General features: G+C 40.3%; 2 protein-coding genes across 2 annotated transcripts in view; both read left to right on the top strand.

Moving 5' to 3' along the window:
• Nucleotides 1-11: 11 nt before the first annotated feature.
• On the top strand, nt 12-16,793 carry mapkapk3 (MAPK activated protein kinase 3). Its single transcript, XM_005746442.1, has 10 exons — nt 12-780; nt 6,786-6,925; nt 9,552-9,616; nt 9,776-9,855; nt 9,966-10,092; nt 10,249-10,324; nt 10,482-10,606; nt 14,054-14,139; nt 14,234-14,314; nt 15,982-16,793. Exons 1-10 carry the CDS (start codon nt 478-480, stop codon nt 16,135-16,137), a joined length of 1,239 nt encoding a protein of 412 aa, XP_005746499.1. The 5' UTR covers nt 12-477; the 3' UTR covers nt 16,138-16,793.
• Nucleotides 16,794-19,337: 2,544 nt separating this feature from the next.
• The window catches only part of pfkfb4a (6-phosphofructo-2-kinase/fructose-2,6-biphosphatase 4a), a 16,522-nt gene continuing 13,111 nt past the window's right edge, over nt 19,338-22,748 (top strand). The window contains exon 1 of the mRNA XM_005746441.2: nt 19,338-19,599. Within this exon, the coding sequence (XP_005746498.1) occupies nt 19,545-19,599 (55 nt within the window). The 5' untranslated portion in view covers nt 19,338-19,544. The remainder of the gene's footprint in view (nt 19,600-22,748) is intronic.

Here is a 22,748-nt window from a genome sequence, read left to right as displayed (position 1 = left end):
TATGACTTGACTGAAGGAGGGTGGCGCTTAAACTACTGTGACAGCGACTGGCCATGTGAATGCAGCTGAAGGAGTTATCAGCGGGAAACCGAGATCAACAGATAATCGTCACCACTGCCTCTTTTTTTTTTTTTACCCCCAAACACGTCTGACTGGAATTTTCTTAAATGGTTCATTTGCGCTCAAATTCTTTTTTAGATTTTCTCTCACGGGCCACCCCGGATCGCTAAAGTTCAGAGAGCTACATTTAAAGAATAGAATTATAGTGTCGTTTCCCCAAATGGACTCTGACTTGTAAGCCTGTGTGAAGAAAGAGTGGAGTCACTGTGGTAGAGTCCGCACGGGACAGGCGGACGCGTTAGAGGTCTCAGCTTTACGCATTTACCGGAGGAGGGCTGGACTCATCGCGTTAATCCGGAGAGTTGCTCACAGTTTGTCCCTCTGTGCACCGCTGTTGACAGCAAGCCGGTGTAAAACATGCTGCAAAATGGAAACGGAAAGCAAAAAGCTCCGCAACCGCCAAATACTGGTGGGACAGAGTCAGACTCCACGGATGACAACCCGAAACTGCAGCAAGAGCAGCCGGCAGTTCTCCCAGCCGCCGACAAGAAGGACGCAGAGTCCACACACTTCCCCATGCCCACTTACCCTAAACTGGAGATAAAGCGAAACGCGGTGACGGACGATTATAAAGTCTCCAATCAGGTTCTGGGCTTGGGGATCAACGGCAAAGTCCTCGAGTGCTTTAACAAGAAAACTGGAGAGAAGTGCGCGCTAAAGGTATCGAAGTCTCATGAGTATATCATAAATTGTCCCCGGCCCTCCTGTTGACACTCTCACAGTATAACTGCAGACTTTATAGCTTTTAAGCGATAACTCTAGATCATCCCAGCTGAAAGAACACCTGTTTCTGATACAAGTTTATCTCTCACTTTGTTTGGATGTAATAACATAGATGTCGACTGTCCAGACTGGTCAATCCATTTGGAAAAACAGGCGTCAGTCAATTATGTTGGATTATGGTGGTGTGTCTAGGTATTTATTTATATCACTTGCTGCTCCTCTAAATTTGATCCTAATCTAATGCAAGTATGGTTTAAATACTTAACTGTGTGGAAACACACATAAGGGTCCATAAGCTATCCTAAAGTGTTTGTTTGCACTGTGGGTTTAAAATATAAGAGTGGAAACTTGTGTAGACAAGAATCAAGAACTATGACCTTTATGGAAGTAGGATTTTCTTTTTCCAGGAACATGAAAGGTTAAAGGTTACTAACAAAACCAGTGTTTGACATAGACAGATAGATGAATAGACTGGTGGTTTTGCATGTATATATACCTACTGATCATACTGGGTTTGACATGCACTGTACATGCTTCTTCCCGAGCTCACATTCACTTATCTGGTGGTGTTTCCTGGAAGGTCAGCCTTTTGCAATCAGTTCCAAGTTAATGGGTGTGTGGTCACCTAGCCATAAAATATCACGTGCTACACTGCTTCAAAGAGACACGGACTGTGATGGTGACACTTTATTCTGGGAGCGGTAGAAACCTTCACACTCATCTGCACACATGCACAGGTCGTCAGGTTTTCACCTGTCACCACTGGTCCACAGACCCGGAGAGATTTACTGGCTTACAGTAATCCATCTGGATCTGAGCTGCCAGCCAGGCAGCAGTGTCAAAAGGAGAGCATACCCAAAACTTTGGGATAGAAACTAAAGCTAAAGATTTAAAAAAAGAGATAAACTGCAGCAGGAAATTGAATATTACAAAAAAAAGATAGAATGCCAAAATCAGAAAGGGGATACTTTTCTTGATAGCATCATGGGTGGGACCGGTAAAGAAAACAATTCTGCTTAGAAATATGAGCAGAAAGAATTACTTAAAATGAAAAAGACTTCCGATGCGGAAAAAATCTTCAGGCAAAATGCTAATCTGAATCCAGCAAGTTTTTGTCTTTTGTCAGAAGTAATGACAGAACTGAAACACACAAAGAAAGTTTTGTGTCTTTTAATGTTCTGCCAAAAGACTGTGTGTGTGTCACTGCAACCACACTGTTCCATAGGGGAAAGCCTGCAATAGATCGCTGTGACCCAAGTAGAGAGGGAACGCATCACATTAAGCCTCTGACCATCTTCTTCTCTCTGAAGATCTGTTAAAAGGTGTTAAGAGACGGCAGAAGAAACACTTCTGATGGCTCAGTCTGCCTTCTCTATTGTAGCTGCTGCAGTTTTTCTTTTGCACGTGCTTGTTCATACAGCCGTTTATGTAAATTTGATTAATTTTGTTATGTCAAGTTAAATAGTGAGTAAAAGTAAACAGAAGCTAGACTGATGTAGAGTCGGATGACCGGCCCATTGGGTTTTTAAATTAAGTGTTGCTCTGAGCGCTGAATGTAATAGATGGCTATGGCTTTAATCTACTTTGCAGCAGTGCTTGAACAAAGCCATCCTTTCAGTGTAATGCAGTTAAAGTTATCTTGGTTCTTTTAACTTGGATTTTTCTTACTTAACAGCAGGTGATGGGAGAGAGAGCCCTGTGCTGTTTGGATGCGTTCGTGACCTCCACCATTAACTGCTTAGACAGAAGTACAAATGATTGTTCCACTTAAGAGAACATTGGGCCTTTTCGAGTGAAGCTAAATTGCCTGCAGGCCTGTTTTACTCATAGTCAAAATCTTATCAATGGCTTTGGGTTCTGTGGTTATCACTTTGGCACACTTGTTGCACAAATGAGTGTGTTTCAGGGTGTAAATTATCCAAACCATAAAGGAAATGCCCACTGTTTTGGTTAAAGGCAGCTCCAAAAAAGACTTTTGTTTTGAAAGTTTCTGTAAGATCTCATAGGTTAGGGTTAAGCTCCCTCCAACAAGTTAATCAGTCTCTGGGGTCCTCTTGAATGAATTGAAGGATTTAGGCTTTTAAACCTCATCAACCCAACAGAGCTGGAAGTGTCTTGTTGGGATCACTCTGATCACTCTGTACCTTTACAGCACAGAGGAACTTTATGTTTTCATTGCTTCACTTCCACTTTCTATATGCAAAAATGCATTGTGAGTATTTTTATACTTGAGCAGTAGAAGTCTTCTAAGAGGTGGCTGTGAGCACAGGTCATCTGCATCCTTGGGCAAGATACTGAACTGAAGTTCCCTTGATGTGTTCATCAGAGTGTGAATGTCAGACAGAAAGCAAAGTGTGTGAATGACTGAGGTTCAAGTAGAAAGGCCATTTACAATTTTGAGTGAGTTTTTCAGGCTTTTTAAATCATTATAAAGAAAAAAAAAGTGATTCTAGGATTGGTATCATCAGTCTGTGTATCACTTTGGTCCAAAAGCAAAAGAAACAACCCAACAAATCTTTGATGTTCTCTGAATATGAACATGTTAGGATTGCTGACATTAGTATTTAGCACTTACACAGTCTCCTGCTTTCTAGACCACTTTGCTGTAGCCTTTATGAGCAGATCTTTATTAGCAGATGTTGTAAAGATAAACCACATTTTTATGAAGATATACAGACCAGCACTTTGAAATTCACTAATATTTAATAGAGTGTAAACATGTTCGAGCAATTAAAGTGTGTTTGTGTGTGTGCGTGTGTGTGTGTGTTAACCAAGGTTCTGTGGGAGGCAGCATGTGGTTAAATTTAGTGGGCGTTATCAGCTAAAGGTGTGTGTCTCAGTGTTTCTTAAGCTTCTTCTGACACAGATCTGATTCGTCTGAGTGTCGAGTCATCGTTGACTGGTTTACGTGCCCTTTCAAATAAGAACAAAATCCTCCTGAAGATTAACTGTCTCGTTCTCTTAGTCCTTCCTCTGCAACCCTTTTTATGTTTTACTACAGTGCTACAGGCCCCTTTTTATTAGAGCCGATTCTGTTTCGCTGCAGGAAATTAAGGAAACCAGCTCATAAACTATCTGCTCTTGATTGGAGTCATAAAGCTATAAATTACATAGCAAAAGCAAAACCTGCCCACTGCTCCGCTTAAAGTCAAGGCAAGTGGGCGAGGGTGAGCAAAATAGGACACATGTAGTAGCAGATCAGACACCGGAAACCCTCAACTTCTTCTTTAAACACACTGCCGTCCTCTGAACCCTTTGCTTCCTCTTTGACATTAGCAAGCAAAAAAAGATAGAGGAAAATAAGGCACTACACAGATGAGCTGTTTCTTTCCGGCATTTTGGAGTTTCCAAGAAATTTCATGTTTACCCACCAGCTGAATCCAATTTGCTCGGGTAGAGCCTTGCGAAAGTCACCTGCAACACACCACAGATTTATGTATGTGTGTCTGTCATATGTCAGTGAGTCAAACTCTGTGTGTGTTGTGTATTCCAGGCGCAGTCTGTAAGCAGACCGGCCTTGTGAACAACAGGGGATAGCTCCATCACTGTCACATCCAAAAATACCCCTTGACTGTGTGCTATGTCAAAGTCTGTCACCTGCTTTGTACGTCTGTGTGTGTGTGTGTGTGTGTGTACAGTCGTTTTGAAAAGAAAGTACCCTCTTTCCGTTCTTTGGTTTTACATAACAACAAAAAAATCATCTGCTTCTCACCAGTTGTTAAAACTATTTAAATGCCACCTCAAAGGAGGAACAGCACGCAGCATGAGATTATAAATCATTACTTATTAAACAATAGCTAAGCTAAAATACGGAAGTTGTGTAAGAGACTAAGCACACCTCACGATTCAGTAGCTTGTAGAATCACCGTTAGCTGCAGAAACCTTAAATAATGGTTTTCTGTATGAGTATCAGTCTCTCACATCTTTGTGAATGAATTTTGGCTCACTTTCTTTGCAATGTTATGGGTATTTGTTTATGCACAGCTCTCTTAGGGTCATGCCACAGCCTTTGCGTCAGGTTTATCTGGACTTTGACTGGGTCAACACCTTGCTTCTTTTCTTTTTCAGTCATTCTGTCGTGGATTTGCTGCTGTGCTTGGGATTAAAACAGTATCATTGACCCAGTTTAGCCCAAGCTGTAGTTGTTGCACAGACGCCCTCACCTTTGAATTTAAAGTTTGGTATACAGAGGAGTTCACGGTTGACTCAATGAGTGCAAGGTACCCAGGTCCTGTGGCTGGAAAGCAAACCAAAATCATCACCCCCTCCACCACCGTGCTCGACAGTTGGTGCGGGGTGTTTGTGCCGATGTGCTGTGTTTGGTTTTTACCAAACGTAACACTGTGAAATATGGTGCAACATCTCCACATTGGTTTGTTCATATGAAACTTTGCAGTGCTAAGAAGTGCTGCAAATGTTCCTTTTAGATTGAAGAGGCTTTTTTTCCCCAGTCACCTCTCAAAAAAGCCATATTTGTTCAGTCTTTTTCTATTTGTGCTGTCACAAACTTTAACATTTAACATACCAACTGAGGCCTGTGGAGTCTGAGGTATAACTGCATTGTCTGACCTTGGGGTCAATTTGATGTCTTGAATGTTTTCCAGTTGTGAGTAATCAGACTAAAACCAAGACTGATGAGCAACAAGATCACTCGTGATGTCTTGACGTTGTGTAACACACACCTGAATGCTGCAGACCAGAGAACTGCCAAAAATCATCTGCTTTTATAGCATTAAATGCATCTGCCTAGCAACACCTGGCTCATACTTACTAGGGGTGGGGGAAAAAATCGATACTGTGTAGTATCGTGATATTCTAATAATGTATCGATACAGGGACAGCAGAAATCGATATTTTGTTACAAAAAAGGTTTTTGTGCTCTGACTTCAGAGCATGTTGATCCTTTTTCTGAGCAAGAATCCTGACATTCCTTCACTGTCCAAATGTGTTTAACTTTTTTTTGGCAGCAATAAACATGACAGTTTACTTATTTTAATTTAAGACATGTTTTATTTTAATTAAGTTTAAAACTTTTTTATTTAATGTAAAATTATATTTTGTTTTAATTTACTTTCAAATTCTTCAGTTGCTGAATGGGCTGCATAGTTTTCATAAATTGCATAGTTCAGAATAGCTATAATTGTACCAGATGGTTGCATTCAGTTAAATTGGACTAGACTGTAATACAAACCGTTCAGTTTGTCAACAATAAAACTGACTGAAATGAGAGAAAGACTGAGTGCGAGACTTTGATATTAGATAAAATGAATATTGATAAAGTTTACCTTCATGTACAGAATCTGAATATCGCAAAATATTTAAAAAATTGCAATAATATCGTATCGTGCGTTAAGTATTGTGATAATATCGTATCATGGGATGTATGGTGATTCCCACCTCTAATACTTACCCTCTTAACTCCTTTGTAAGCAGTAGGGATGTACTGCTGACTGCTTTTACAGTTTTTGACTGACCTTTTGTTAAAAAAAAAAAACAACACAGTGTAATATATCATGTAATTTTTTCATACAAGAGCGTATTTGCCAAATTTTTAGACCCACATATGTCTTGACATGTAAAACCTAAGACGATGTTGATTATTTTTTACCATCAATGTATTTAGTATTGATTCATCTACTTATCAGCTTGGCTCATGTATATCACATTATGCAGAAAAAACCAAAAACTGCTTTCCTGGACTAAGATAAATAAATCCCAGGAAATATTTGGATTTATTTTGCTGTAAACACAGTTTGTAATTAACAGCAATTGATTTTTAACTTTATTTATTGTTTTCTGCCAGCTGTATGGAAATGTTTTTATAAAATGATGCTGCTGCTTTGTTACACTACACCAAAACTATCCATGTTAAAGTTGAATGACTCCTCATAAACGATTATATAACGTGACATGATCTGTCCTTCTCTCTGCGTCTCTCCCAGATTCTCTATGATAGTCCCAAAGCGAGGCGAGAGGTGGAGCTCCACTGGCGAGTGTCAGGAGGGCCATACATCGTTCGCATCCTGAGCCTCTATGAGAACATGTATCACGGGAAGAAGTGCTTGCTCATCATCATGGAGTGGTAGGATCTCACCAGTCAGTTAGCACTTCCTTGAATCAAACACTTTCTCTGTACTTTCCTATTTAAAGCTTTTCTTAAAAAAACAACAGTGTCTTGAAACTTAGAGCAAGTCTGCTCTCTTTTTGTTGAAAGCATGACATTAAAGAAGTTTTCATTCTGTAGGACGTAAGGATGAATCAGTATTTTAATGTGAAAAAGGGCTCGGAGTGGGTACAGAGCTCTGAGTAAGATGACGCCCTTTGAATAAATGACAACATAACAAAGTGAAAGATTAAAAATAACAAGCTAAAGTTGCCTTGCATCATTTTTACAGCTTACACTTTTGCTTTTTCTTGCTCTCTTTTTTTTTAACCTTGCTTCATGACAAACAAAGAAAATGAGCTCAGCAGTGATTAAGGTCTTACAACATGCCCACATGTTTTTCCAACAAGATACTATCAACGCTGTTGTGACACTGTAACTGCACAGATAACAGCAACTCAAGCTCAAAGTGTTAGTTGGGCTAAATATAAACAGAATTAAGAGGCCGTCCTGTATATGGTCTCCTTCTGTCAAATAATAACATTAGTTCTTTACTGAGGTTAGGTTGGGATAGAGCCGGGCACACGCTTACGTCATCTGTGGATTTTATTTGAAATCAGAGATTACGTCACCTTTCAGCACAGCCGGTGAAGCCATTCCCCTGAACGTTATGCAGACGTCACGGCAGCCATGTTGACACGAAGTAACACAGGTGTTACCGGTGTCATTAACCAGGGAGTCTGATTTGTTTACGAGCCTTAATTATGTGATTAGTAACACCTGCGTTTTCCAGCTACGTCATGTCACATGGCCGCTGGGAGAAAAGGGTCTATTTTTTTTTAAATGTGTAGAACACATGTTTAGTTACATAATAAGCTCTGCCCCACTGAGCCTTTAACTTTATACAAGTTAAAGGTCAGTTATAAGAGCTGCTGCTCTGAAGCTGACATAGAGACAGAAATTCATCTGGGCTTCATGTGTCATGACAAACTGTTTGTAATGAATTCAACGCCATTGCTAAACAGTCTGTGTGTTTGTGTAAGTGTGTGTGTGTGCGCGTGCGCGTGTGTGGTTCAGGTATTACTCATGTTGTGGGGAAGTGTTTTCCTTATAAGGACAAAAACACTTGTCTACATATGGTGACTGTCCAAGTCAATGCATGTTGTAAGGTAGGAGAAGGTTAAAGGTTTGGAAAGTAGCTACAGTTAAGGTGAATATGAGTGAAGGACGCATAACTGTGTGTGCTTTGACACATGTTTGAACTCTGGACTTTTTATTTCTCTAAGGGAGAAAATGTGAATAATTCAGAGGGAAAAAAAAGGAACTCCATAGGCATGACACCTTTGCTCAGTATGTGGGAATTTTAAAGAGTGATTGTCATCACCGCATTGACTGACATGGCAGGTGTTTGTTATATGTGCGTAGTGACCTTGACGGTACACACACAGCGAGAGAATGTCTGCTGCTTCCTGTATGAAGGAAGTTGCTCGGCTCGCTGTGGGTAGCTTAGCAGCTCCCGTTCCTCCTTCAGCTCTCAGTTCATTTGTGATCCACAAGAAGCATGCTGGAGTAAGTGCGCTTACTTAATGCAATTATGGAGACATTTTTCCAAAGAACTCAAGGTGGAGTTTCAGGTATCAGTGATTCTCTATATCACACAATGAAAGTGGAGAGTGGGAAGCATCTGGCTCAAGATGTTTTTGGTAGTGAGTCTCTGAACGTTTCTCAGATATAAAATGAAACCAAACGTTTATGTTATTGCAAAATAACCTCTTATTGTGCTGCTAAGTCATTAATGACACTACAGAAGTGACAAATAGTGTTTATATCACTGCAAGATGAATTAATAATGGCACACTCATTCAGTATAAACACAGTTTTGTTTAGTAGGACTTTGGTGCTTTTCCCTTCTTCCTGTTTTTAATCTGTCTCAGTTTCACTTTCACTCAGTTTTTTTATTATTTCACTTACCGTTTCATCACAGAAGAAACTCCAAAAGATTTAGCAGTGTGAGTAAATAGTTCATAATTAAGTAAAAGAATCCCCCCTTTAAAAAATAACACTAGTAGTTTAAAATAATCCTGGTGCTTTTGCTTTGGGGGAAGACCAACATTTCTTTTGGTCTTCCTTTCCTTTACTGATGGAAAAAAATGCTTCCAAATTTTGGTGTAAAGGCAAGCAGGTCTTTAATGATCTCTAATGTGTAATTTACAGACAACCTTACATGGACAGGCTCCTGTAGCAGAGCTCTAGACTCCTGTCGTCTGATCAGGGTCACCCATCTGTTCCACACACTTATTTTAAAACCAGGCGTGATCACACTTTAGGCCCTTAACTTTGGAACAGCCTTCCTTATCAGGTTGGCTGATGGTTGGCTCTGTGGTTTGTTTGAATCTTTTGTCTGTTATCTGTGGCTTTTTGTATGCAGGATTGAATGAAAGGCTGTGTGCTTGACTCTGTACAAATATGTACACTTATTTTTAAAGCCTTTTTATCCCAACTGTGAAGCACTTTGTAAAAGTGTTACACGTGTACTAACAGAAATGTGGGTACTATTCTATAATACACTGATCCCCGTTCTCTCCCTGCTTGTCTATGTGTCCAGTATGGAGGGAGGAGAGCTGTTCAGCAGAATCCAGGCCAGAGGAGACCAGGCATTCACTGAAAAAGGTGAGGACTGATGGAGGGCAGACTCCACGTGATGGATACACAGCAACGGTGACGTGTTAACTAGTTAAAGCGAGCTCTCTTTCATCTGTGCCTCCTGTTGTTTTAACACTGGAATTGCTTCTGGTTTGAGAGAGTCTGCTTACCTGTTTTTCCTCCCAGAGGCATCAGAGATTATGAGGGACATCGGCACGGCCATCGATTTTCTCCACAACATTGATATCGCGCACAGAGACATCAAGGTACGCAGAGATGAAGTTCAGTGCCCAAATCGTGAAGCATGTGATGTCATGTCTGGGTAGTTTGGTGAAAGCTTGGTTCACTTGTTTTCCTCTGCTGCTTCCACCTCCAGCCAGAGAACCTGCTGTACACAAGTAAAGAGAGAAATGCGGTCCTCAAACTGACAGACTTTGGCTTTGCAAAGGAGACCACGCTGCACAATCCTTTGCAGACTCCTTGTTATACTCCGTACTATGTGGGTAAGATGTCTTACTTTGTCCCGGGATGGGTTTGGGCCATATTAACAAATGAGCCAGATGTTTCAAAATGACAGTAATAAGCTGCTGAGTCACTTTTTGCCTGTGCCCTAATCTCCACTGTTATATTGTTTGTACGTGTGTATTCCTGTTGATAAGCTCCCGAGGTTCTGGGTCCAGAGAAGTACGACAAGTCATGTGACATGTGGTCTCTGGGCGTCATCATGTACATCCTGTGAGTACTGTCTTTGTGTGGAGGCCAGTGCTGATTTCACCACAGATGTTATTGTACGGCGCATGTATTTGTATTTGGATATTGTTACAAGAAGCGCTGCTTAATTTTATTACGTTTTTAAATGGTCGTCATCATTACGGCTTGTTTGTCTCTGCAGATTGTGCGGCTTCCCTCCGTTTTACTCGAATACAGGCCAAGCCATTTCTCCTGGGATGAAGAGGAGGATCAGGATGGGCCAGTACGAATTTCCTAATCCAGAGTGGTCGGAGGTGTCACAGGAAGGTGAGGAACTCAAACTAAAACACTGTCAAACAGCATATTAGCTTGCAGCCATATAGGCAACGAGCACACATAGTTACCGTTAGGTCTATTTGTTTTTAGACAAGGACAGTTTTTGTAGGGTTGCCTCTTTACACCAGCACAGTGGATTTTAAATCAAACAGATGATTTAAGTGCAGATTTACAGCTTTGACAAGGGGTTTGATGAAAATTATATAATATATAAAATTTTGTATAAACTATTTAGAGATTTAAAGCCATTTTTTCTGCTTAGTCTGCCATTTTCAGAGGTTCAACTGGACAAAGTAGCATAATTTTAAATAAAAGGATTTTTTTTTATACTTGGATAAAAAACCTCTGCAGTCAGATACTTTTTGAAGTCTAGAAACCACAGACCAAATGTTGTGCTTCCTATCTTAAGATGCTCTGCGAGGCCTTTACTGCGGCCTCCTTCAGTTGCTGCTTGTTGAGGTTGAGATCAGCTGACCGACTTGGCCATTGAAAAATATCCGATCTCAAACGGAGGGTTGTTTATAAAAAACCAAACTAAAATTTTCTAAAATTATTGTAAATTCCTTAGACGTGTCAAATTAAAGCCACTGTGCTGTTTAAGATATGCAAAATTCATAAACATGTTTCATTCTTCAAAAATTTACAAATTTTCTACAACTTTTAATTTTGTATGGCAGCAAAAAAAAAGTCTGTAGCTTCCCTCTGTTTAATCCATATGAATAGAAACACCTGTAGGCTAAACATCTGAGCTTTTGTGAGAGAATTACAAAAAAAACAATTTTAATATATTTGTCTTTTTATTGTAAACATTTGCAGGTTTTGCAAATGTTTACAATCATGTGTGACACAGCAGTGTTTATCTGCATTCATGCATGTATGGCCTGCTTGTCTGCTCTCTATTGTCAGAAACAGGAAACCTTAAACAGCAGGGGCTGCACTCAGGCCAATTCTGCAGATTTACTAAATGTCAATGTATGTCAAGTTAAGATATTATCATACAGAAACATTTTCGAGAATCATATACAGCAAGATATAATCTTGCCCCAGTTTGCATCTCGCTGTTATATAAACTTTACTTACAGTGTGGTTAAAAAGTATTTGGTCCCTTCTTGGTTTCTTAGTTTTGTGTATATTTGTGTATATGTGTATATTTTCACAATTAAATGTTTCAGATCATAAAAATGTAATATTAGAGAAAGATAACCCACGTAAATAAAAATGCAGTTTTTAAATGATGATTATTTTTATTAAGGGAAAAAATACTATCCAAACCAACCTGGCTGTGTGTGAAAAAATGATTCCCTCCCTTGTTAAATCTTGAATTAACAGTCAATGATAAATGATGAACCACATTTCTTTAGAAAGCTGAGTTTAATTTCACCCGTCACACCCAGGCCCGATTGCTGCCAGACCTGTCGAATCAAGAAGTCGCTAAAAGAGAAACTGCCTGACAAAGTGAAACAAGCTAAAAGATCTCAAAAAGCAACATTTCATGCCATGACCTAATTTAAAAAGTCACTGACAACTATCAGGCTTAGAAAGGTTACACAGCAAAATCTCCAGTGTTAAATTGACACTAGAGAGTGTCTATATGGGTCCACCAATCTGGGTGTTAAATATAACACTGTTGAGTGTTAAATGAACACTTCTGACAGTGTTATATTTTTTTAAAGTAACCTAGTCAGTTTTGAAGATTAACAATGACCAACACTGAGCAGTGCTGATTTTCTAACACTGGAAAATAACTCAAAATGTTAGAAATTTTCAAAAAAAAAGTGTTCAGGCCTCACGTGCCTCAGTTAAGGTCAGAGTTCACGAGGCATCTATGGGGGAGGTCCAAGGAGAAAACCACTGCTGACCAAAAAAAAAACCTCACAAGGGCTCATCTCACATCTTCATCTTGATTATACCCAAGGCTTTGACTTGGGTATAAGTCTGGACTGACGAGACAAAAGGTGATCTGGGCGACTTGCTGTACCTGATGGAACCGTGAATTCTGTTCTACCACAAAATCCTGAACTGTAGCCATCAGTTTATGCCCTGAAGCTCAGGTGCACAGCAGGACAGAGGTCCGTAAAAAAAACAGCAAGTCTACCTGTGAATGGCTCAAAAAACCAAAATGAAGGTTTTGAAGTGGTCTAGTCAAAGTGGACTGAAATGTGATTGAGATGCTTTGACCTTAAAGAGGCGGTTCGTAGTCGAAAACTCTCCAATGTGACTGATTTAAAATAATTCTCCAAAGATGAGTGGGCCAAAATCACACACAAACACTTGATTGCAATTCTTCCTGCCAAGGGTGACACAACCAGTTATTAGGTTTAGGCGGGGATTACTTTTTCAGATATAGCCAGGTAGTTTGGGATTCTTTCCCCAATAAATCTTGTTCTAATGTTCAATATTCTGTCCATTGTCACCGTCTCTTTAAATTGCATCCAGTGTTAAATATGTGGCTTCGTTTGCTCCAGTGACTCCTTCTTCTTCTTGGTATTATATTTAAACTCTGCTCTGACCTTTGATTTAACCTTAACCAATTTATAATGATGCAAATTAAAGTTACAAGGGTTTTTTTTTAGCATAATATCCCTGAGTAATATTTTCCTTTTCCTTCACAGTGTGCTGTTGAAAGTACTTTGACTCACAGAAAATGCACCAGTGAAATATTTTGTTAATTCAATAAGTTTGGTTGTGGAAACATCAACAACTGGGGGGAAAACCATATTTTTTTTTCATATCAAGTCTTATTTATATACATTACTGTGCAAAAGTCTTGAGCCACATGTGATTTCTTTATATTCCGCTTCCATGGAGCTAATTTCAGACAGTGGTACTGGGTATATTTTCAAAATTGATGTCAGAAAAGTCCGATTTTTAAATAGAATATTTTGAAATACCATCTGGAAAGCACCTATCTGGCAACAGCTTCTCTGTAAAGCATGACAGGGATCCCAAATGCACTGATAATAGATAATAGAAAGACACATAAAACACTATCAGTCTGTTCTCCCCAGAGCCTGAACCTCGAGACTAGTTGAAGAAATTACAAGAAAGCATGCCTAAGAGTTCAGCCTTTGTTAAAGAATAAAGGTGGCCATGCAAAATATTCACTTTGATGGTTGTTAAAACTGTAAAGACTCTGTTTTTGCCTTATATCCTGTATTTCCCTGTACATTTGCCCATGTTTCAGCAAATCACAGCACATATTTTCAACTTATCTACCAATATATAAAACAATGAGACAAGCAGCGGTTTTAACCTGTTAGCAGTCGGACGTACCGCCCACGGTACATTGGATGGTTTAGGGGACTAATTGGACTGCTAAGGGGTTAATAGTGACATTTGAATTCAACACATCAAAATCCACAATAAATGGGACATTTTATCTCCAAGGCAAACATCATGTGAAAAGTTGTAAACTTTGCATTGCCTTGTGTCTCCCAGCAAAAGATTTGATCCACCAACTACTGAAGACAGACCCTAACGAGAGAATGACCATCACCCAGTTTACGAACCACCCCTGGATCAATGTAAGCACCCGTACACGCCTCATCTACTGTTTCCTGTTCGTCTGTGCATCTGTTTGCTTACGTCCTAATCGGTGTTTGTGTTTGGACTCTGCAGCAGTCCATGATGGTTCCTTCCACTCCCCTGCACACCACACGGGTCCTGACAGAGGACAGAGAGATGTGGGAGGACGTGAAGGTCAGTAGCACGACAACATCGACCCCCTCTGGTCACATCTTGACATTACAGCTTGTTAATGATAGGCTGCTGAAATGTTCAGCTTGCGGTAGGGTTTCAGTTAACGTTGCAGTGGTTTATAGACCAGTATGGGGGAAAACTCCAAAAATATTGAACTGGTAACTTTCCAGAATGCATGAGAATGTCCCAGTTTACTCTGGTTTCTCTTGAAACCTAAAGCCTCCATGTACGCTCTGAAATGCACCTAAAGGCATACATATGATGTAATCAAGGCCGCTTACAATCACATCATTAAAAAGCTCAGAACCACAGAGGACATATACAACAATTACAGCTGTTGGAGTAAAACCCTAACGACCTCTAAACAGATTTTCATGTGTGAAAACAGCAAAGTGGCCCTTTAAATATTCTAATGATCGAAATGTGAGGAAAACTGCCATCCTCATGTCTTTACATCCTGATTATCTCCTGACAACCAGCAGGGTGAAGAAGTGTTCGCAGTCTGTACAACTGTATGAGTTACAGTTTAATATTTAACCCAAACACACCTAAGCTTAGCTTACCTTTTGCCATTCCTGCATTTTTTCCTGATTTAAACTACTAAACAAAAGAAAACACCACTTCCTCCTATCAAGTTCATTCAACCATGCAGAAATGTACAAAATGTCTCACTTAGGCAATCACTTATTTTCAATCCCTGTAAATAACATGTGGAATGGCACATTCCTTCACAACAGCTGAATGAACAGGTTTGTCATGATAAGGTGTGAAAAGACCATTCAGCAAAATGATACGCTCACAATACACCACTGTTCGTTTCTGCAGTGGGTACTGGGTACGGCGTTGCATAAAAGGCCACTTCTCAAAAAGCAAAGAGTCAGGAGGGTACAGTCTTTATATTGAGCTTTATTCACAGTAAATGGAAAAGGTTTAGTTTTCTCTGAGGTCTGTTCTGACTCATTTTGAGTTCAGGCCTTTTTTTTAAATCATAAAAATATTTCCAGCCTGTTTCCTTTTTTCTTTCTACCTTTGCTTAGTTTTTTCCTGCTGCACAGATCTTGAACAGCAGCGAACTGCGTAGAAGCCTTTGCAGCAAAGATTTTGACATTATAGGAAACATCCTCCTTTGTTTCCTTTCTAAGAGTTGATGGTGTGAAAAATGACTAATGAGAGGATAGATGTCAGCTCTAATTATTTTGGGGTGGTGTAAAGCCTGGAAACAGCTAACCTGACACCATCCTACAGCAATAAATTCCACTTATCAGCACTTTTAAAGCTTCTCTGGTTAACATATCGTCTCTTTTTTTAAAAAAAAATTGAGACCTATACTGATGTGTAAACAAAAAAAAGTTGCAGGCTCTTCGGGTTTTATGTCCTCACAGTTTCTTGACCAACACCTGCAACTGTTCCCTGCTGAGAAACAGTCCTCACTAAAACCGCAGCTTCTCCTTTTTATACTTTTTGTTTGGAAAATAAAAAGCAGACATATTGCGTTAATTCATTAGCTTTAGCGTGCTTGCTTGTTTTCTCCATTTTATGTCTTGACATTATGCTAAGCTAACTGGCTGCTCTTCGGAAACATACATGTGCCACTGGTAAAAAAGCAAACGGTTTCCACATCCGTAAGCGCCAGCTAAATCCTCCAACATCTGCCTCTTCTCTCGCAGGAAGAGATGACCAGCGCTTTAGCGACCATGCGTGTGGACTATGACCAGGTGAAGATCAAAGATCTCGACACCTCCAGCAACCCTCTGCTCAACAAGAGGCGCAAGAAGGCCGCTGCGGGGGGCAAGAGTGGGTCCACGGTATGCCAGAGTCAGTGAGGCAAGGATGAGCTTTGGTGGAAGGTTCAAGAGGTGCTTTAGACTTCTGAGAGACTCAACTTCAAGCAAGTGCGCTCTAAAATAAGAGACCTGGATATTTCGGGGACGTGGAGACGTGATATCACCTGTCTGTTGTCACCGCAGGCCTCTCTGTTTTTAATTATTTTGTGTAATGATGTCTTTTCTTTTTTGGGGAGGGGGCTGGGCTGTTTGTAAGAGTACCTGTGTGTAGAGATATTTGTAGTGGTATATGTTGTGTATTTGAATGCTGGATTTACCTGTCTAAGGTGTAACTATGCAGTTGTGTGCAGATCACACTCAGAGAAACTAACTGTGGACAGACTGTGAAACTAAAAGGCTCATTATTGTCTTTTGTCTTAATATCGTCCTTCGTTTGTTGCCTTCCTTTTAGGATTCAAAATCCTAAAATGTTAATAAAATGTAGCCTCCACAATCGCTTCCATCTGAGAAACTTTTTTTGTACGGAATCACTGCTGCAGATCAGTCTGGTGTCCTGTTAACAGAGCAGCACTCAGACTGTCAGCTTCCTGTAGCTGCAGTGGGCTAACGGCTGGTTGTGTTGCATTGGCAAGTTGTGTCAGTTTTCCTGAGAAATTTCTTACGTGTCACTGTGGTGATAAAATGCTTCCAGTAAATTGTGACTACAGTTTCTCTTTAAAATACAACCTTAGCAGGCAGAAAGGAAACCTCTTGGGTGAATCCACTTCACATAGATGCTAAGATTTTCCACGTGGTGGTTCTAAACACGCTCCTAAACTTAAAATAGAAGTTTTCATGTGACAGACACGTTTCCTGTGGATGTGGCAACATTTTTCTTTTTTTTGGTATCATGTATTTCAGGCTTTGTCAGGCTGCTATTAATAGGAGCAGCGAAGTCGTTCTGTGGGACGCAGCCATCTGACATGTCATTCAACTGCAAAAGGTCAACATTTTCATGTTTATGATTGCAACCTTTAGCCCACTTTGATCATGTGATGCTGAGAGTGTTAAGGGGATGCTGATCATAAAAAGCTACTTGGCTTTTCTGCCTTTGGGATGTTGCCATACTGTCAGCGGGACTGCACAGCTCTTCTTCGGGCCTCTGTGAACGTAAGAAGTTTAGAAGTTCTGAGAATAGAACAATAAAGTCTCAGCTTTCCCCGAGTGAAATATCACAGCATATTCCAAAGCATGTTTTTTTTCCTCGTGACGAATTAGGGGAGGGAATGTTTTTGTGCTAATCGCTCCATAATACAGAGACAAGTCCAGTCCTGATGTACCACTATGTCTCAATTACTAACATGATGTTGACATAACAGTGTCTTGAACACATCCCTTTTTTTTGCGTAATTCCTCAAAAGCAAAGGGTTGCAAACCAAAAGGATGGCAATAAAAAAAATGAAAGCATGCCTGCTTAAGTTAGAAGTCTGTTTCCTCAGTGGGGGATCACAAATTATGTCTTTCATTGAGTCATTTGGTTGCTGTTATCAAACACAGTTTTTTAAAATGTGGTTATCCTGGTGTACTGTGAGAGGTTTTGGGTGCGAGGCTAACAGCAGGAGCATAGGGTGAGTGGGGTGAGTGGTTTGATCTCTTTAGCCTTTAGGGAGGAATGTGTTGAAGGTCGGTGGAGAGTTACGTGACTTTCCACTGTTTCTATTTGTCATGAATAGTCTGTGTTGTACGTGAAGCCTCCCGAGTCCTGGTCGTTTCCGTTTCCACGTGTTTTTCTCCCCATGCCTCGTTATTTCCCCGGTGTCGTCCTATCTTATCTTTTCTGTGTGTTTCTATGCGAGGCTGTCTTTATTCTTTATTCACAGATCTGCATTTGCAGGCTCCTGCTCGACAATTAGTCTCACCATCACTATTATAGTTAAGGGTATCATCATTGCCTCCAAAATAGCCTCAAGTCCTCACAGGCATGTCACATGATGCTTATATTATCTCCAGAGGGTCACAGTGCTTGGTAGCTCAGTGCATGTGTGCTTTGTTTCATAGCATTGTATGGAAGATCGGAGAATTCTTTACTGCCGTTGCAAGATGTGCAAGATGAATCACACCGTTTGGTGTGATTCATCTTGCACTGATCATACTGCACACATCATATTTTGTAGTCTTTCTTCCATTCTTTCCGTCACAGGTGCAATAACTCTCCGAAAACTATTTTATACCAGGAGTCTTCCTGTGTGTATTGTCCAATTAAACGCAACAGAACTGTAAACAACAGGCCCCACCAGTATTGGCTGAGTTACGTCAAGGCAAGGAGGAGCAGTCTTCCTGCGCTACAGAGAACAAGTTCTGCAAGTATGACAGCTTCTGGAAAGCTTTTAAACTTTTTTTAAAAAAGGATTTGGCTTTCACATTCAGCAGTAAATAAGTGACATGGTTCAGTTTTTTTTTAGTATTATTTGAGCAGAATATTCTATATGGCTAAGTAGGATAAAGAAATTTTAGAGCACATTCAGCATACACTGGATGATTTTTGAGTTTTTATTGTTATGGTATGAACTGTGGAGGCCTGTGTAAGTGAATGATTCTTTCTTGAACTGTACATTTTATAAGCCAAAAGTGTCACGTGAAAGCAGATGAGGTGAAGCCCCAATAAGCTGCAGTGTTGTGGTCCCAGAGGTGCAGACGCTGTACCCCCTGAGCTGGATTGAGAATCAGTTTTACTGATAGTATCTTTTAAATTAGAAAATCAATTTTACTGTAAGTGAAATTAAGCCATACAGTTTGGTTATAACCATACGTTATAGTAACAACAAGCCCATGGTAATATTATAGTTAACTGTAGCTTAGAGAATCTGACTCAAGAGTACAGTGATTTCTGAGTGCATGGGCCTGTGCAAGTCCAACACAAGTCAGACCTGGGAAAGTCGGCTTCCCCTCATATATATGACTGTGGAACTTAATAAAAAAAGGTCATCGCCTGGTTGCGAGACTGGCTTTAAACCATGATCCCACTGAAGACCTGCAAACCAAACCAACGTACTGCGCGTTTATGGATATTTCCCAATCCGGTTCATGATATATATAAGTTTGAGTTTATGCTGTGCAGGTATTTTTGTTTTGTTTTGTGTTGTTTGTTTTTGAATGAAATATCACATCCCAGTCAAAGTTGGCTGCCAATCCAGTCCTTCTTCTTTTGCTCTGCCTGTAAGGGTTGGGCTGGTAAAGACGTTCCGGACAGTCTAAACGTGGGTGGGGTGTAGGAGGGTCATAAGGCAGGTAGGCCGCTCTTTCATTATACCCATTTTTGTCGAAAGCCGTCCTCCTGACTCCAGGTTCCCGCATACGTACGCGCGCGCGCGCACATCGGGGGTGTGTATAGTGAGCATCAGTGGCGCTGGCTGCTGTTGGACGCACGTACACACCGCCAGGCACTGCGCTCCATCAGACTGACGCCCATGATGAGAGGCTGCTCCAGCAGGTCCAAGCTCTCGCAGAACCAGGACAGAGCGGGTAAGAGGCGTCGATTTCCACGCTCCTCGGATCCGTTCGTTCAGCACTTTGAATTGTTCTCCTTTAACAGACAGACAGCGTAGGACGGTGAGGGGCAGCCCTTAAAGACGTAAACAAGAGTCGATGCCTGTTGGTGTGCTGGCGCTTTCACCTTTACCCTACATAACGGCAGCTGGCGACAGTCTCTGGGTTTTTCTCTTAAATAGTTGGCAGACTTATTTGGAACAGCAGCAGCTTCACAGCTACAGCCGGGCGGGTGTTTTAGAGCTGCTGCTAGAATAAAATAATTTTTTTTTAAAATAACAAAACGACAATGTTACGATTTGGGCGCGTGCGTGCGACACATCTTCCAGGTTATTGGTGTGTGCCATCACCGGGCTGTGATTGCTGTCATGGTCCTAAACTGATTCCTGTAGTGCTGCTGGAGAGGCTGATGGTTTGCGTTTTATGGCTGTTTGTTGTGACTGATCAGATGCCGCTGCGATGTAACCGCAGCCTGACGCTCGTGTCTGCTTCATCCTCGATCGTAATAAGCTTCGGGCTCCCTCACACTCCCTGTACGGCCAATGCCGACTTTACTACCCAGTGTAATGTTAATGTCCACTACTATGTTAGGAAATGACTTGTCCAGTATGTTACAGGCTACAGGCGGTTAGCTGCAATCAGAGCCTGACAGCTGCTGGGAGGAGGAGGAGGAGCCCGGCTCAGCTCCGTTTCCTGTTCATGTTCTCCAGTGGAGCTTTTTAAGACGACACTGAAAAATGTGCGAGAACCTCCTGCCAAGCAGGAGTGTCAGTGGAGGATTGTCAGTGGCTGATTTCTCATAGGCCGTGTACAACTTTATGAAAATATCCTTCATCTGATGTTCTCTAGCTGACTTTTACGCAGTTTTGGGGTTTCTGTCAAAACTTTTTGCACTGCAGCATGTTTATTTGACAGCTGAAAATATAAAAATAAATCACGAGTTACTGTGCCATTTCTTCGTGGACCTGATGAACCTGACATATTATAGTCTACTAGCAGACAGGGAATTTGAGCGTGTAGGGCCTATTTAATTAGAAAACCTCCATCAGAGCATATTTAGGTCAAGGGCCCTGTTGCTACCCCATCACGATCGACTCAGTGCTCCAAAATAGTATAACTATAACGAGAGGTGGGTAGGGTAGCCAAAAAAATTGTACTCAAGTAATAGTAGCACTACCTCAACATAGTTTTACTCAAGTAAAAGTAAAAGTAGCCGTTCAAGAAATTACTCGAGTAACAGTAAAAAAGAATTTAGTTTAAAAGAAATGCTACTTTAGTACTGTGTAACTGATCATAACATCTGATTTAATGTTTAAAAATGAGATAATCAAACAGACACAAATATAAAGTTTAGTGCAAATGTTGGTATTTGAAAGACTGAAAATCAAAAAACAACAACGACTTGACATAAACTGTAGGTTTGTGTCAGTGTCTCATGCATTTTTGATTAAAATGTGTTTATTATTCATGCAGTGAAGTTACACTGAGTAGAGTAGCGAGAAATGTTTCTCAAGTAAGAGTAGCAAAGCTTCATAATAATATTACTCAAGTAAAATTAAAAAGCACAGTGCAGTAAAGCTACTCCTAAAAGATTTTTTTTTCCAAAGTACTCAGGTATATTTAAACGAGTAAATGTAATTAGTGACTACCCACCTCTAATTATAACACATAAGAGTGTAAAGAGCTTTGAAAAACATATTAGGTACACCAGTGCAGTGATGTAAACTTTTTATACAGGTCTGATCAGGTCTGCATATGTTCTGCCTTTGTGAAGCTTTCTGTGTTTAGTTTTTATGTTTAGTACCTGTGTGGTGTGCTAAGTTCTGTGTCCACTGCAGGGGTTTTGCACTCCCCCAACTGCTTTACTCTGTTCACCTGAGATGAAGAGCACATGACCTAACATATTATTGTGCATATATGACAAAATTGGACTTGCAAAAATTAGTCACCAGTGAGATGTGTTTTCAGGCTGGTGAGTTTGATTCCAGTAGCAAAGTTTAATATACTGATAGACTGCAGACTTACAGATGAGGACAGATGGAGTGCAATACTGCCATCTCATGGACATTGTCAGGGAGTGGAGTGAAGCGTGTGAGCATGTGGGGAAAAAAGTTATTTGCCATATAAAATGTGAAAGAAAAGCAGATATTTTTCACTTTCCGTTTGATGTAGTGCAAAAACTATGGTTTTTGGACAGGTCTGTTTGTGAGTATGAAAGTAGAATAAGTGGACTCTGACTATGACTAATGAGTCGAAACTCAAAGCAGTGCTGTGGTGTATAATCCCACATAATACACAGTGTCATCTTGTTGCTCCACACTTTCAAGAGTCAGGAGGAGTCAGGAGCAGCAACTAGTCATGGCTATCTCTTGGCCATGACCAGGCTAGTTGCTGCTTCAGGACTATTTACTGTTATTTTATTACATTTTACAGACACATACATTTGAATCGGGAAACACCAAACCCCTGTACTCAATTAAAACGAAAACGCCTTTCCTAAAGACACACACAAAGTGTTTTTCCTGCTGACTAGACTTCTGTGAATCAGGTCAAAGGTTAAAGGTGGAAAGAACTATGCTGAAAATGTGGTTGCCAGGTTGGACAGTGATGAGAGGAATGGATAAAAGTGAAAGCACCTATTTGGCTACAAAGGGCTATTGAGGTCCATTTAAAGTAGAACTTTTAGGTTTTCATTAGTGAGTTTATGTAGAAGTTCAAAACCTTAAAAGAAGAAGAAGAAGAAAGAAAGGAAGACAGGATGACTTTTACATACCTGATGTCTAGGAAATGTGTTGTTTATCAGTACTCCGCTGAGTGCATTTGAAATACAAACATGATATGGTTTTATGTGATAACACATATTGTTGAGTCTCCTAATCATCATACATACGTTTTTTCTTATTGTTTGTTTTAAGCATTATACATCGGTTTATGACCTTTCAGCTAAAAGTAAGCATTTGTAATTAGTCTTTTCAGCATTGATTGCTTATAAAATGGGTTCTGACCTTTATCTAAATCTCATTTATAAACCAACACAACTAGAGTAAATAAACAACACGTGATCACTTGACCTTTATGAACGCACTCACCATGTAACCCGGACCTCTGGGGTATGACGTTTCCAA

This window comes from Pundamilia nyererei, unplaced genomic scaffold (assembly GCF_000239375.1).
Source record: "Pundamilia nyererei isolate P.nyererei 1_Seehausen unplaced genomic scaffold, PunNye1.0 scaffold00178, whole genome shotgun sequence".
NCBI lineage: Eukaryota > Metazoa > Chordata > Actinopteri > Cichliformes > Cichlidae > Pundamilia > Pundamilia nyererei.
This window is presented reverse-complemented; position numbering and strand designations above follow the sequence as displayed.